Below are 15,501 nucleotides of genomic sequence, written 5' to 3'. Positions count from 1 at the left end.
ATAATATATACCTGTGTTTTCTTTCTTTTTTTCTTTTGTTTTTCCTTTTTTTTTTCCCCTGCCTTGTTTTTTTTTTGTCTCTTTTGTGTTTTGAATTTTTCTTTTCCCACTAGTGTGTTGTTTATGTAACAACAAATAAAATAAAAAATTATTTAGAAAAAAAAGTGAGTTTGTAGTCAAGCACCCGAATTCAACTCACGTGACCATGGGGATGCTGCAACGGTCATAGGTGTGAGGAACGGTCATAAGTCAGTTTTTCCCATTCCCTTGTAACTTTGAATGGTCACTAAATGAACTGTTGTAAGTCGAGGACCACCTGTACAGGTAGCCCTCGGGTTATGGACACAATGGGGGCCAAGATCTCCATTGCGAAGCGAGAATAACAGAGTAAGAGAGTTGGGACCTTCAAGATCATCTAGTCCAACCCTCTGCTCAGGCAGTAATTCTTCCCAGCTGGTTCCCAGCAAGCAAAGTCAATGGAGGAAGCCGAATTTGCTTAATGACTGCAGTGAAAATGGTCATAAAATCAGGTGTGATTTGCTTAACGACCGCCTGGCTTATAAATGGAAGCTCAGGTTCCGAAAGGGGTCGTAGGTTGAGGACTCGATCTATATATTTTGGTTCCTGATTGCAAAGCAACAAGAGCCTGGTACGGTTGAGCGGCCTCTAAAACAGGTTCTCCTCCTTGAGTGGGGGGCTGGACTAGAGGACCTCCAAGGTCCCTTCCAGATTCCATTCCATTCTATTCTATTTTCTATTCTATTATTTCCATATTTTGTTTTGTTCTATTCTATTTTCTATTCTATTATTTCCATATTCTGTTCTGTTCTGTTCTGTTCTATTCTCTATTCTATTCTATTTTCTACTCTATTTTCTATTCTATTATTTCCATATTCTATTCTGTTCTGTTCTATTCTATTCTATTCTCTATTCTATTCTCTATTCTATTCTCTATTCTATTCTCTATTCTATTCTCTATTCTATTCTCTATTCTATTCTCTATTCTATTCTCTATTCTATTCTATTTTCTATTCTATTATTTCCATATTCTGTTTTGTTTTGTTCTGTTCTGTTCTATTCTATTCTATTCTATTTTCTATTCTATTATTTCTATATTCTGTTCTGTTCTGTTCTATTCTCTATTCTATTCTATTTTCTACTCTATTTTCTACTCTATTTTCTATTCTATTATTTCCATATTCTGTTCTGTTCTGTTCTATTCTATTCTCTATTCTATTCTCTAGTCTATTCTCTATTCTATTCTCTATTCTATTCTCTATTCTATTCTCTATTCTATTCTCTATTCTATTCTCTATTCTATTCTCTATTCTATTCTATTTTCTATTCTATTATTTCCATATTCTGTTCTGTTCTGTTCTATTCTATTCTCTATTCTATTCTCTAGTCTATTCTCTATTCTATTCTCTATTCTATTCTCTATTCTATTCTCTATTCTATTCTCTATTCTATTCTCTATTCTATTCTCTATTCTATTCTATTTTCTATTCTATTATTTCCATATTCTGTTTTGTTTTGTTTTGTTCTGTTCTATTCTATTCTATTCTATTTTCTATTCTATTATTTCCATATTCTGTTCTGTTCTGTTCTATTCTCTATTCTATTCTCTATTCTACTCTATTTTCTACTCTATTTTCTATTCTATTATTTCCATATTCTGTTCTGTTCTGTTCTATTCTATTCTATTTTCTATTCTATTATTTCCATATTCTGTTCTGTTCTTATATTCTATTTTTCTATTCTATTTCCATAGTCTCTTCTGTTCTGTTCTGTTCCGTTTTGTTCTCTTCTAAGCTAAAGAGAAAGGAAAGATAAAGTTAATAAAGCCAACAAAAGAAAACCTCAGCTTTCTTGATTCTTCCTCTGTTTATGGAGAATGAAGAGATTGCTGACTTAATTGCAATTTAAAAAAACAAAAAACAAAGCTGTAGTTACATTTTCCCCTGCTTGGAGAAGTGGCAAAAAACACGAGATGACGTTTTTATTATCTCTTATCTTTTATTACCCTTCACTGCAGGAACATCTACAGTGGAGGGTAAAATTAAAACTACAACAGTCCAACTGAAGCCGCCATCTTGACTTTTTTGACCTCTCTGCTGTATCAAGCACACCATAGGCTGAGTCAGCTCCCTGAATAGAATAGAATAGAATAGAATAGAATGGAATTTGGAATAGAATGGAATAAAATATGGAATGGAATGGACTAAAATAGAATAGAATATGGAATGGGATAAAATATGGAATATAGAATGGAATAAAATATGGAATGGAATGGAATGGAACAGAATAGATTATGGAATGGAATGGAATAGAATATTGTCTGGACTGGACTGGACTAGACTGGACTGGACTAGACTAGACTAGACTGGAATGGAATGGAACAGAATAGAATAGAATAAAATATGGAATGGAATGGAATATGGAATGGAACAGAATAGAATAGAATAAAATATGGAATGGAATGGAATGGAATAGAATGGAATAGAATATGGAGTGGAATGGAACAGAATAGAATAAAATATGGAATGGAATTGAATGGAATGGAATAGAATAGAATAGAATATGGAATGGAATGGAATGGAACGGAACAGAACAGAATAGAATAAAATATGGAATGGAATGGAATTGAATGGAATGGAATAGAATAGAATAGAATATGGAATGGAATGGAATATGGAATGGAACAGAATAGAATAGAATAGAATAAAATATGGAATGGAATGGAATAGAATGGAATAGAATATGGAGTGGAATGGAATGGAACAGAATAGAATAGGATAAAATATGGAATGGAATGGAATGGAATAGAATAGAATAGAATATGGAATGGAACGGAACGGAACGGAACAGAACAGAATAGAATAAAATATGGAATGGAATTGAATGGAATGGAATAGAATAGAATATGGAATGGAATGGAACGGAACAGAACAGAACAGAACAGAATAGAATAAAATATGGAATGGAATGGAATACAATACAATATGGAATGGAATGGACTGGAATAGGATAGGATAGGAAATGGAATGGAATGGAATAGGATAGAATACAGAATAGGAAATAAGGGAATAGAATAGAATTCTTGATTGGCCCAAGTGAGATTGGACACGCAAGGAATTTGCCTTTGGTGCAGATATTCTCCGTGTACATTAAAAAGAAAAAGTTAACCTTGGTCAAGAGTCATAAGGTGCAGCACTTAATGAGAGTCGCAGGGGACAAATAAGCAATCAGGGAACAATCAATATCCATATCAATCGGAAGGATTCAAGCCACAAAGTTTCAGTCCTGCAGTCATAAGTGGGAGGAGGTGGGGGATAGGAACAACCAGAAGATTAAGAGTAATAGGAAGGCAGTGAATAGTGAATAGTTTGACAGTTGTTGACTTTCATGACCGTTCAAAGCAATCAATGACACTCCAAAAAGGGACTTACGACCGTTTTTTCATACTTATGACTGTTACAGCATCCCCCCCCCCACGGTCACGTGATTGAGATTCAGAACGCTGGACCACTGACTCGCAGTTATGATGGTCGCTGTATCCTGGGGGTAATGTGATTGTGACCTTCTGGTGAGCAAAGACCACGGGGAAGCCAGATTCAGAATCAGAGTAGAGCTGGAGAAGGGACCTTGGAGGTCTTCTAGTCCAACCCCCTGCTCAAACAGGAGACCCAATAATATTTCAGGCAAGTGACAGTTCAGTCTCTTCTTGAAAGCCTCCAGGGAAAGGAAGGAAGGAAGGAAGGAAGGAAGGAAGGAAGGAAGGAAGGAAGGAAGGAAGGAAGGAAGGAAGGAAGGAAGGAAGAATAAAAAAGCTGGAAGGGACCTTAGAGGTCTTCTAGTCCAACCCCCTGCTCAAATAGGAGACCCAATAATATTTCAGGCAAGTGACAGTCCAGTCTCTTCTTGAAAGCCTCCAGGGAAAGGAAGGAAGGAAGGAAGGAAGGAAGGAAGGAAGGAAGGAAGGAAGGAAGGAAGGAAGGAAGGAAGGAAGGAAGGAAGGAAGGAAGAATAACAGAGCTGGAGAAGGGATCTTGGAGGTCTTCTAGTCCAACCCCCTGCTCAAACAGGAGACCCTATACCAATTCAGATAGGTGGCTGTTCAGTCTCTTCTTAAAAACCTCCAGGGAAAGGAAGGAAGGAAGGAAGGAAGGAAGAATAAAAGAGCTGGAAGGGACCTTAGAGGTCTTCTAGTCCAACCCCCTGCTCAAGCAAGAGACCCAATAATATTTCAGGCAAGTGACAGTCCAGTCTCTTCTTGAAAGCCTCCAGGGATGAAGCTTAACTTCACTTAACAGCCAGTTGACTACCTTAACAAACGGCAACAATTCAATTAATGACATCGGCAACCAAGGTCGTAAAACGGGACGGAACCCGCCGCCTTGCTTAGCCACGGAAAGGTTGTGGTTGTAGGTGGTGTAATAACCTCTGTCTGTGTTTTGTCTCCGCGACAGCAGCAACAGGCGCCGTGTGTTTACCAGCCTCTCCTAGGGTGGAGTCGGGGTCTCCAGACCACCTGCAGCCAGCGGCCCATGGACAAGTGGACGGGGGTCTTCTAACCAGTGGGATGGAGGACACAGTCTCCAAGGGAGAGACCCGGGCTCTCCCCTCCCCGAAGGGGCCTTCGGACTGCAAAGATGGAAGCGATTGCATGGAGAACCGGCATCTCCTGGACAAAGGGAGCGAGGCCACCTTGGAACTGACCGATGGGCTCCAGAAACCCAACCCAGCCAGCCACGGGGAAAACCGGGCCACCAGTCCGGTCTCCAACGGCTTCTCCGGAGCCCAGAGCCCGCTCGGGGTTGGCAAGGCGGCAGGAGAGCCCCTGGCCCTGCCCTCTGGGCCCTCCCCTGGCCCGCCGACCACCGCCACCTTCGTGGTGGCAGGACCTCAACTGCCCTTGGCGGAACAGCGGGAGAGGGAAACCTGGAGTAAAAAAATGGACTTCCTCCTCTCGGTCATCGGCTACGCGGTGGATTTGGGTAACGTTTGGCGCTTCCCGTACATATGTTACCAAAAATGGAGGAGGTGAGTTCCAGGGCTTGAAAGGCCATTGAAGGTAGAGGAATGGAGGTGGAAGGGACCTCGGAGGTCTTCTAGTCTAGCCCCCTGTTCAGGCAGGGGATCCTAAACTATCATGGAGAACGGTTGTCCAATCTCTTTTTAAAAGCCCCCCCGTGATGAAGCACCCACAACTTCTGGAGGCAACTTCTGTTCCACTGATTCATTTGTTCTCACTGTCAGGAAGTTTCTCCTCAGTTCTAAGTTGCTTCTCTCCTTGATTAGTTTCCACCCATTGCTTCTTGTCCTGCCCTCAGGTGCCTTGGAGAATAGCTTGACTCCCTCTTCTTTGGGGCAACCCCTGAGATATTAGAAGGCTGCTGTCATGTCTCCCCTAGTCCTTCTTTCCATTAAACTTAAAGTTAAGTTATTCGTCTCTGAGTTAGCCTTACTACTCGTTTGTTTAGTAGTCAGAAGATTAGAACCGCTGAACTGCAGATAACAGTCAGCTGAAGTGGCCTGCAGTACTGCACCCTAACCACTCTCGCCACCTTGGTTCTATGCCTCTGTAAATCTCAATCGCGTTGCCTAACTGGTGTTTAATTTTTTCTTTCTTTTTCTATTTCTTGTTTCTCATCTCTGTTCCTTGCCAATTCCCCTCCTATCTCCTCTTCTTTGTCCTTCAACAATTTTTTTCTGAATTGACAGACATTTCTCTCTACTATCCTGGAAATATACCTGTTAGGTCTTGTATTATCATGTTATTTATGCGGTGGTATTTTTTATTATTAGTTGATTAATAAAAAATACAATAGTATAAATAGCTTTTCTGCCTGGAAAAGCAATTGAGTATTAAACAATGGGGTATAAAATGATAAGGCTAAAACATATGAAGAACGGTTGCAGGAACTGGGCATGGCTGGTTTAATGAAAAGAAGGACTAAGGGAGACATGATAGCAGCCTTCCAATATCTCAGGGGTTGCCCCAAAGAAGAGGGAGTCAAGCTATTCTCCAAAGCATCTGAGGGCAGAACAAGAAGCAATGGGTGGAAACTAATCTAGGAGAGAAGCAACTTAGAACTGAGGAGGAATTTCCTGACAGTTAGAACAATCAATCAGTGGAACAGAAGTTGCCTCCAGAAGTTGTGGATGCCCCAACACTGGGAGTCTTTAAGAAGATGTTGGATAGCCATTTGTCTGGAACGGAATAGGGTTTCCTGCCTAGGCAGCAGGTTGGACTAGAAGACCTCCAAGGCCCCTTCCAACTCTGCTATTGTATTGTATTGTACTGTAATTGTATTAATGAAAAGGACTAGGGGAGACATGATAGCAATGCTCCGATATCTCAGGGGTTGCCACAAAGAAGAGGGAGTCAAGCTATTCTCCAGGGCACCTGAGGGCAGAACAAGAAGCAATGGGTGGAAACTAATCAAGGAGAGAAGCAACTTAGAACTGAGGAGGAATTTCCTGACAGTGAGAACAATGAATCAGTGGAACAGAAGTTGCCTCCAGAAGTTGTGAATGCCCCAACACTGGAAGTCTTTAAGAAGATGCTGGATAGCCATTTGTCTGAAACGGTATAGGGTTTCCTGCCTAGGCAGGGGGTTGGACTAGAGGACCTCCAAGGTCCCTTCCAACTCTGCTATTGTATTCTATTCTTAATAAATGTAGAAATAAAAAGTGTCGAATGCCCAGCACGATCACAACCATCTCCAGCCACCGAGGTTAAACACAACCTTGATGTGGCCCTCAATAAGAGTTTGATACCCTTTCTACAAAGTTCGTAACTCTGAAAAATGGCCATAAGTCATTTTTTTTCAGTTCCACTGTACCTTTGGATGGTCCCCAAGTAAACGGGTGTAAATTGAGGACTACCTGTGTTTGCAGTACAGAATAAGGGCGTTGGAAGGGGACCCTGGAGGTCTTCTAGTCCAACCCCCTCCTAATCCTGTCCTTCCGCCTAGGGGCCTTCCTCATACCCTACACCATCATGGCCATCTTCGGCGGCATCCCTCTCTTCTACATGGAGCTGGCGCTGGGACAGTATCACCGCCACGGCTGCATCTCCGTATGGAGGAAGATCTGCCCCATCTTCAAAGGTAATTCAGGGGAGCAGGGGCTGGGGGTATTATGGGATGCGGGGCAGGGGGGTGAGTGCAGAAAAGAGTGGGAAGATAATCCCACGAGTGGGAAGATTATCTCCAAGAGGAGATAATCTCTGTGGCTCAGGGTTGAACGGGGAGGTCCTTAGTGCTCTCTGAGCTGGGTGGTTTCCTTGCAGGCGTTTCATAACCCATCCAGGTAACATCATCAGTGCTAGAAGGAAAAGGGGTTTGTGGAGAGGAGGAGGAGGAAGAGGAGGAGGAGGAGAAGGAGAGGAGGGAGGAGGAGGAGGAGGAGGAGGAGGAGGAGGAGGAGGAGGAGGAGGAGGAGGAGGAGGAGGAAGAGAGTGGGGTCCTTAGTGCTCTCTGAGCTGGGCGGTTTCCTTGCAGGCGTTTCATGACCCAACTAGGTAACAACATCAGTGCTAGAAGGGAGGGGGTTTGCAAAGAGGAGGAGGAGGAGGAGGAGGAGGAGGAGGAGGAGGGGAGGAGGAGGAGGAGGAGGAGGAGGAGGAAGAGAGTGGGGTCCTTAGTGATCTCTGAGCTGGGCGGTTTCCTTGCAGGCGTTTCATGACCCATCCAGGTAACATCATCAGTGCTAGAAGGAAAAGGGGTTTGTGGAGAGGAGGAGGAGGAGGAGAAAGAGAAGGAGGAGGAGGAGGAGGAGGAGGAGAACAGTGGGGTCCTTGGTGCTCTCTGAAGTTGGGTTGTTTTCTTGGAGACATTTAATTACCCAACTAGGTAACAGCATCAGTGCTAGAGGGGAATGGGGTTTTGGAGGAGGAGGAGGAGGAGGAGGAGGAGGAGGAGGAGGAGGAGGAGGAGGAGGAGGAGGAGGAGGGAGGAGGAGGGCAGCGACTGTGGGGTCCTTGATGTTCTCTGAGCTTGTGGGTTTTCTTGCAGACATTTCAGGACCCTGCTAAGTAACTTCATCAGTGATTGAAGGAAGGGGGATTTGAGTAGGAGGAGAAGATGACTGTGGGATCCTTGTTGCTCTCTGAGCTTGGGGGTTTTCTTGCAGATGTTTCATCACCCAACTAGGTAGCATCATCAGTGCTAGAAGGAAGGGGGTTTGTGGAGAAGTGGAGGGAGGAGGGGGAGCGGGGAGGACAGTGACTGTGAGCTCCTTGGTGCTCTCTGAGCTTGGCGTTTTTTTTAAAGACATTTCATGACCCAACTAGGTAACAGCATCAGTCCTACAAGGAAGCGGGGTTTGCAGAAAGGAGGAGGAGGAGGGAAGGAAACAACTGTGGGGTCTCTGAGTGGTGATAGTTTTCTTGCAGTTGTTTCATCCCCCAGCTAGGTAGCATTATCAGTGCTGGAAGGAATGGGTGGGTGAGTTGAGGAGGAGGAGGAGGAAGGGGAAGAGGAGGGCTGTGGGGTCCTTTGTGCTCTCTGAGATTAGGGGTTTTCCTACAGACATTCCACCACCCAACGACCCAACTGCAGGGGAGGGGGCTTGCTAGTTGAGGTCCTAATGGCTTCCCCTGGTCAGTGCGGGCGCAGTGCCCTTTTCTCCTTGAGAATTTGCTTTGCTTTGCCTTATTTTATTATTTCATTTTATTTTTATTTTTTTATTTTTTATTTTATTTTATCATTTTATTATCATTTTATCGTTTTATCGTTTTATCATTTTATCATTTTATCATTTTTAGGCCAAAGATGGGGAGGTGTGGGGGTGCTGAGAAAGAAAGAAAGAAAGAAAGAAGAAAAAGAAAGAAAGAAAAGAAAGAAAGAAAAGAAAGAGAGAGAGAAAGAGAAAGAAAAAGAAAGAAGAAAGAGAGAAAGAAAGAAAGAAAAGAAAGAGAGAGAGAGAGAGAAAGAGAAAGAAAGAGAAAAAAAGAAAGAGAGAAAGAAAGAAAGAAAGAAAGAAAGAAAGAGAAGAAAGAAAGAAAGAGAGAAAGAGAAAGAAAGAGAAAGGAAGAAAGAGAGAGAGAACAAAAGAAAGAAGAAAGAAAAGAAAGAAAGAGAGAGAGAAAGAGAAAGAAAGAGAAAGGAAGAAAGAGAAAGAAAGAGAGAGAAAGAAAGAAAGGAAGAAAAGAGAAAGGAAGAAAGAAAGGAAGGAAGAAAAGAAAGAAAAAGAGAGAGAGAAAGAGAAAGAGAAAGAAAGAGAAAGGAAGAAAAGAGAGAGAGAGAGAAAGAAAGAAGGAAGAAAGAAAAAGGAAGAAAAAGGGAGAGAGACAGACAGAGAGAAAGGCAGAGAGAGAAAAAGAAAGATAGAAAGAGAAAGAAAAAGGAGGGAGGGAGGCAAAAAGGAGAGGAAGGAAGGACTACAACTCTTGCACTAGACGCAGCTTCAGAGGAAGGGACCTAGAGGTCATCTAGTCCGACCCCCTGCTCCGCCTAGAGTTTCTTTCTTTCTTTCGATCCCCCAGTCACATGACTACATAGACACGCCCACCCAGTCCCATGACCCCACCACCACCACCACCACCAAGCCACGCCCACAGAACCGGTGGTTAAAAAAAGGGGGGGGGAGTCTCAGATTTCCCCGCCTGTGTTTGGGTGGAAGAAACCAACAGGAAAGCCGCCTCCTTCTCCTTCCTCCTCTCTGCAGGCATCGGCTACGCATCTGCATCATCGCCTTCTACGTGGCCTCCTACTACAACACCATCATGGCCTGGGCTCTGTATTACCTCGTCTCCTCCTTCCGCCGGGAGCTGCCCTGGGTCAGCTGCCAGAACAGCTGGAACACCCCCAACTGCCTGAATTACTTCGACAACCAGAGCATCGCCTGGACGGCCAACTCCACCTCGCCGGCCGAAGAATTCTATACGTAAGTGCATGTAAGTGGAAAGAGGGACGGCCGGGAAGAGGGGAAGGGAGGCGTGGACGATGGGCAGCGGAGTGGGGCCCCCAAAGGGCAGGGTTCCCTGGCTGGAAACCCATGTTTCCCAGCCGGTTCGGGGGGGGGAGAACGACAGGAAGCCAGGCTCCCCCAGTTGGAACACACACGCTCACACCCGGCCCCTGGTGCAGGGTCTCCTGCTCGAGCGGGGGTTGGGCTAGAAGACCTTCCGAGGTCCCTTCCAATGCTGATAGTCTATGGTTCTCCAAAGAAGGAAAGAAGGAGAAAGAGGAAGGAAGGAGGGGAAGGACGGAGGGAGGGAAATAAAAAGAGAAAAGGAAAGAAAGGAAAGAAGGAAAGAAAGGAGGGATGGAGGGCAAGGAATGGAAGTTGGTCAGAGGGATAATTCAACCTGGAAGTAAGGAGAGAGTTTCCATAGTACTGCATAGAACTTCCTTCCTTCCTTCCTTTTCTCCCTCCCTCCTTCCTTCCCTTCCTGCCCTTCCTTTCCTTCTTTCCCTCTCTCCCTTCTCCTCTCCTCCTTCCCTTCCTCTCTTCCTCTTCCTTTCCTCCATCCTCTCCCTTTTTCCTCCTCTCCCTCCCTCTTTCCTTCCTTCCTTCCTTCCTTTTCTCCCTCCCTCCCTCCCTTCCTTCCCTGCCCTTCCTTCCTTCTTTCCCTCTCTCCCTTCTCCTCTTCTCCTTCCCTTCCTCTCTTCTCTTCCTTTCCTCCATCCTCTCCCTTTTTCCTCCTCTCCCTCCCTCGTTCCTTCCTTCCTTCCTTCCTTCCTTCCTTTTCTCCCTCCCCTCCCTCCTTCCTTCCCTGCCCTTCCTTCCTTCTTTCCCTCTCTCCCTTCTCCTCTCTTCCTTCCCTTCCTCTCTTCTCTTCCTTTCCTCCATCCTCTCCCTTTTCCCCTCTCCCTCCCTCTTTCCTTCCTTCCTTCTTTCCTTTTCTCCCCTCCCTCCTTCCTTCCTTCCCTCCCTGCCCTTCCTTCCTTCTTTCCCTCTCTCCCCTTCTCCTCTTCTCCTTCCCTCCTCTCTCTTCCTTCCTTTCCTCCATCCTCTCCCTTTTTCCTCCTCCCTCCCTCGTTCCTTCCTTCCTTCCTTCCTTCCTTCCTTTCTCCCTCCTCCCTCCTTCCACCTTCCTCTTTCCCTCTCTCCTTCTCCTCTCCTTCCTTTCCCTTCCTCTCTCTCTTCCTTTCCTCCATCCTCTCCCTTTTTCCTCCTCTCCCTCCCTCTTTCCTTCCTTCCTTCCTTCCTTTTCTCCCTCCTCCTTCCTTCCTTCCCTCCCTCCCTTCCTTCCTTCTTTCCCTCTCTCCCTTCTCCTCTCCTCCTTCCCTTCCCCTCTTCCCTTCCTTTCCTCCCTCCTCTCCCTTTTTCCTCCTCTCCCTCCCTCTTTCCTTCCTTCCTTCCTTCCTTCCTTCCTTTTCTCCCTCCCTCCCTCCTTCCTTCCCTGCCTTCCTTCCTTCTTTCCCTCTCTCCTTCTCCTCTCTTCCTTCCCTTCCTCTCTTCTCTTCCTTTCCTCCATCCTCTCCCTTTTTCCTCCTCTCCCTCCCTCTTTCCTTCCTTCCTTCCCTTTCTCTCTCCCTCCCTCCTTCCTTCCTTCCTGCCCTTCCTTCCTTCTTTCCCTCTCTCCCTTCTCCTCTCCTCCTTCCCTTCCTCTCTTCTCTTCCTTCCCTCTCTCCTCTCCCTTTTCCCTCCTCTCCCTCCCTTTCCTTCCTTCCTTCCTTTTCTCCCTCCCTCCTTCCTTCCCCCTGTCCTTCCTTCCTTCTTTCCCTCTCTCCTTTCCTCTTCCTCCTTCCCTTCCTCTCTTCTCTTCCTTTCCTCCATCCTCTCCCTTTTTCCTCCTCTCCCTCCCTCTTTCCTTCCTTCCTTCCTTCCTTCCTTCCTTTTCTCCCTCCCTCCTTCCTTCCTTCCCTCCCTGCCCTTCCTTCCTTCTTTCCCTCTCTCCCTTCTCCTCTCCTCCTTCCCTTCCTCTCTTCTCTTCCTTCCCTCTCTCCTCTCCCTTTTTCCTCCTCTCCCTCCCTTTCCTTCTTCCTTCCTTCCTTTTCTCCCTGCCTCCTTCCTTCCTTCCCTGCCCTCCCTTCCTTCTTTCCCTCTCTCCCTTCTCCTCTCCTCCTTCCCTTCCTCTCTTCTCTTCCTTCCCTCCCTCCTCTCCCTTTTTCTTCCTCTCCCTCCCTCTTTCCTTCCTTCCTTCCCTCCCTCCTCCTTTCTTTTTTCCTTCCCTCCCTCCTTCCCCCCTTTGGAGGAGTCGGATGCTGACCCAGAGCCCCCCTCCCCTGTCTCTGCTCCTCCCTTTCAGCCGCCACGTCCTGCAGCTGCATCGCGCGAAGGGCCTGGAGGACCTGGGGGGCATCAGCTGGCAGCTCACCCTCTGCCTGCTCTTCATCTTCACCATCGTCTACTTCAGCATCTGGAAAGGAGTCAAAACATCTGGGAAGGTGAAGGAGGAGGAGGAGAAGAAGGGGGATGGAGGAGACGGAGGGAGGAAGAGGAGGACTGGACTTTGGGGGTCCAAAAAAACACCAGTCTGTTTTTTTCTTCTTCTGGGTCATGTGACAAAGAACACCCCCCCCCCCCAAAAAAAGAAAGATGAGGAGGGGGTTTCTGGAGGCTGAGGAGGGGGCAGGGATTGGCTGAAAGCCATTGGGCAGGTCTGGGCCTTCCTTGGCCTTCCACCCAGTTATGGTCTGATATGATATCTGTCCAGAAATGGAACAATTCCGTTTCCTTTCTTTCTTCCTTCTCCACTTCTTCTTTTTCCCTTTTCATTCCTTCCCTCCTTCCCTTTTTTCCTTTCCCATTTTTCCTTCCTTCCTTTCCTCCTTTCCTCCTCTTCTCTTCTTTGCCCTTTCCCTTTCTCATTTTCTTTTTCTCTCTCTCATTTTATTCCTTTCTCTTGTTTGCTTCTTTCCATCCTTCAATTATTCTTTCTTTCCCTCCTTTCCTCTTTCCCCTTTCCTCCCTACCTCCCTGCCTCCCTTTCTTCTCCTCTTTGTCCTTTTCTCCTCTTCCTTCTCCTCTTCCTTCCTTCTAATCTTCCTCCCTCCGTTTCTTTTTTCCTTCTCTTTCTTGTCTTCATTTATTCCTTCCTTCCTTCCCCTTTCTCTTTTGCCCTTTCCTCCCTCCCTCCCTTCCTTTCCTTTGTCCCTTTCTCATCTCCCTTCCGTCTCCTCTTCCTTCTAATCTTCCTCCCTCCCTTTCTCTTTTTCTCTTCTCTTTCTTGTCTTCATTATTCCTTCTTTCCTTCCCCTTTTCTCTTTTGCCCTTTCCTCCCTTCCTTTCCTTGTCCTTTCTCATCTTCCTTCCTTCTCCTCTTCCATCCTTCTCCTCTTCCTTCCTTCTAATCTTCCTCCCTCCCTTCCTCTTTTTCTCTTCTCTTTCTGTCTTCATTTATTCATTCTTTCCTTTCCCCTTTTCTCTTTTGCCCTTTCCTCCCTCCCTTCCTTCTCCTTTGTCCCTTTCTCATCTCCCTTCCTTCTCCTCTTCCTTCCTTCTAATCTTTCTCCCTCCATTTCTCTTTTTCTCTTCCTCTTTCTTGCCTTCCTTCCTTCATTCTTTCCTTTCCCCTTTTCTCTTTTGCCCTTCTCTCCCTCCCTCCCTCCTCCTCTTTGTCCCTTTCTCCTCTTCCTTCCTTCTAATCTTCAAAACTCCATAGTTGTCCAATTTAAATTGGACAATGTCTCTGTGAAGATCAAACAATCCATGGACCTCACCTCTTGATACTTCAGCCTAAGGGCTGCCATCGGGGGGGGGGTGGGGATGTGTCCCCCTGAGAACCAAACTGACCCCTCAAGACGTGAGTCATCGAACTCCACTTGCCCCCAACCCAAATTCCTTCAAAACCTCCACATCTCAGGACAGCATCTTCAGTGCAGAAGAAGGTCTTGTCTTACACCATGGGGGAGTGTCCATCTTCGGCCCCTTGAAGACTTGTGGACTTCAACTCCCAGAATTCCCCAGCTGGGGAATTCTGGGAGTTGAAGTCCACAAGTCTTCCAGGCCAAGTTTGAACACCTCCCCATCCTACAAGTAGTAAAGCCTGAGGAGCTTCGTTCGAGAGCAGAGAGGTTTCTCCACCAGACAGATGGACCTTGAGTTTCCATTCTTGAGTGGAGAGCCTTGATTCCACCTTCTCAACCTTCTTCAGCCAATGTCTTCTCCACCGCTTCTCCCTCGCAGGTGGTCTGGGTGACGGCCACCTTCCCTTACGCCATCCTCCTCATCCTCTTGATCCGCGGAGCCACCTTACCTGGAGCCTGGAAGGGGTCCTCTACTACCTGCAGCCCGATTGGCCTAAACTCCTCACCACTCATGTAAGTCAACGGCTCCACCGCCGTCGTAAATCAATCATTCCATCAAAACCGAGCCTCCTTTTATAATACAGATAGTCCCCCCCCCACTTACAACGATTTCATTTACAGACTGCATGAAGTTACCACGGCACTGGGAAAAAAGTGACTTATGACCGGTTTTTCACACTTACGACTGTTGCTGCATTTTGCTTAGCGACCGTCCGAACCTATCACGGCACTGAAAAAGAGTGACTTACGACCAGTTTTTCACGCTTCACAACTGTCGCGGCATCCCTATGGGGATCCAAATTCAGACGCTTGACAACTGACTCGTATTTACGACGGTCGCAGTGTTCCCAGAGGGTACGCGACCCCCTTTTGTGACCTTCTGACAAGCAGAATTAGCCGGGAAACCAGATTCACTTAACCTGTTGGTCAAACTTAGCAATTGCAGTGATTCAGTTAACAAAAATGGCGAGAAAGGTCACAAAATGGGGCAAAAACTCACTTAACAACTTAGCGACAGAAATTTTGTGATCGTAAGTCGAGGACCTCCTGTCAATGTTAGCATCAACCTGGAACTTGGTTTAAACACATTATTAAAAATCGAAAACATAACTGCTAATGATTAGGGCAGTCCTGGAATAGGATAAGATAGGATAGCATTAGACTAGACTAGAATAGACTAGAATAGACTCGAATAGAATTTGGAAAGAATAGAATAAAATAGAATAGAATAGAATAGAATAGACTGGAGTAGAGTAGAATAGAATAGAATAGACTGGACAGGAGTAAACTAGAGTAGAGTAGAATAGAATAGACTGGAATAGAATAGAATAGACTGGAGTAGAGTAGAGTAGAATAGAATAGTGTAAGTAGAGTAGAATAGAATAGAATAGAATAGAATAGACTGAACAGGGGTAAACTAGAATAGAATAGAGTAGAGTAGAGTAGACTAGACTGGAGTAGAATAGAATAGAATAGAATAGAATAGAATAGAATAGACTGGACAGGAGTAAACTAGAGTAGAGTAGAATAGAATAGACTGGAATAGAATAGAATAGACTGGAGTAGAGTAGAGTAGAGTAGAATAGAATAGTGTAAGTAGAGTAGAGTAGAGTAGAATAGAATAGAATAGAATAGACTGAACAGGGGTAAACTAGAATAGAATAGAGTAGAGTAGACTGGAGTAGAATAGAATAGAATAGAATAGAATAGACTGGAGTAGGCTAGAGTAGAGTAGAGTAGAATAGAATAGAATAGACTGGACAGGAGTAAACTAGAGTAGAGTAGAGTAGAATAG

General features: G+C 45.5%; 1 protein-coding gene across 1 annotated transcript; it reads left to right on the top strand.

Moving 5' to 3' along the window:
• The first annotated feature begins 4,525 nt into the window (after nucleotides 1-4,525).
• SLC6A4 (solute carrier family 6 member 4) lies at nucleotides 4,526-14,520 on the top strand. The gene is given in 9 exon segments (XM_087702900.1): nucleotides 4,526-5,032; nucleotides 5,034-5,043; nucleotides 6,981-7,115; nucleotides 9,676-9,684; nucleotides 9,687-9,894; nucleotides 12,206-12,344; nucleotides 14,086-14,170; nucleotides 14,173-14,219; nucleotides 14,413-14,520. Coding segments are annotated over 9 exon segments (1,191 nt in total). The 5' UTR covers nucleotides 4,526-4,582.
• The last annotated feature ends 981 nt before the right edge of the window (nucleotides 14,521-15,501 follow it).

This window comes from Thamnophis sirtalis, unplaced genomic scaffold (assembly GCF_051295495.1).
Source record: "Thamnophis sirtalis isolate CommonGarterSnake01/CBP01778 unplaced genomic scaffold, rThaSir2_p1.2 scaffold_17, whole genome shotgun sequence".
NCBI lineage: Eukaryota > Metazoa > Chordata > Lepidosauria > Squamata > Natricidae > Thamnophis > Thamnophis sirtalis.
The sequence above is the reverse complement of the archived record's forward strand: the minus strand, read 5'-3'. Positions and strand labels throughout refer to the sequence as shown.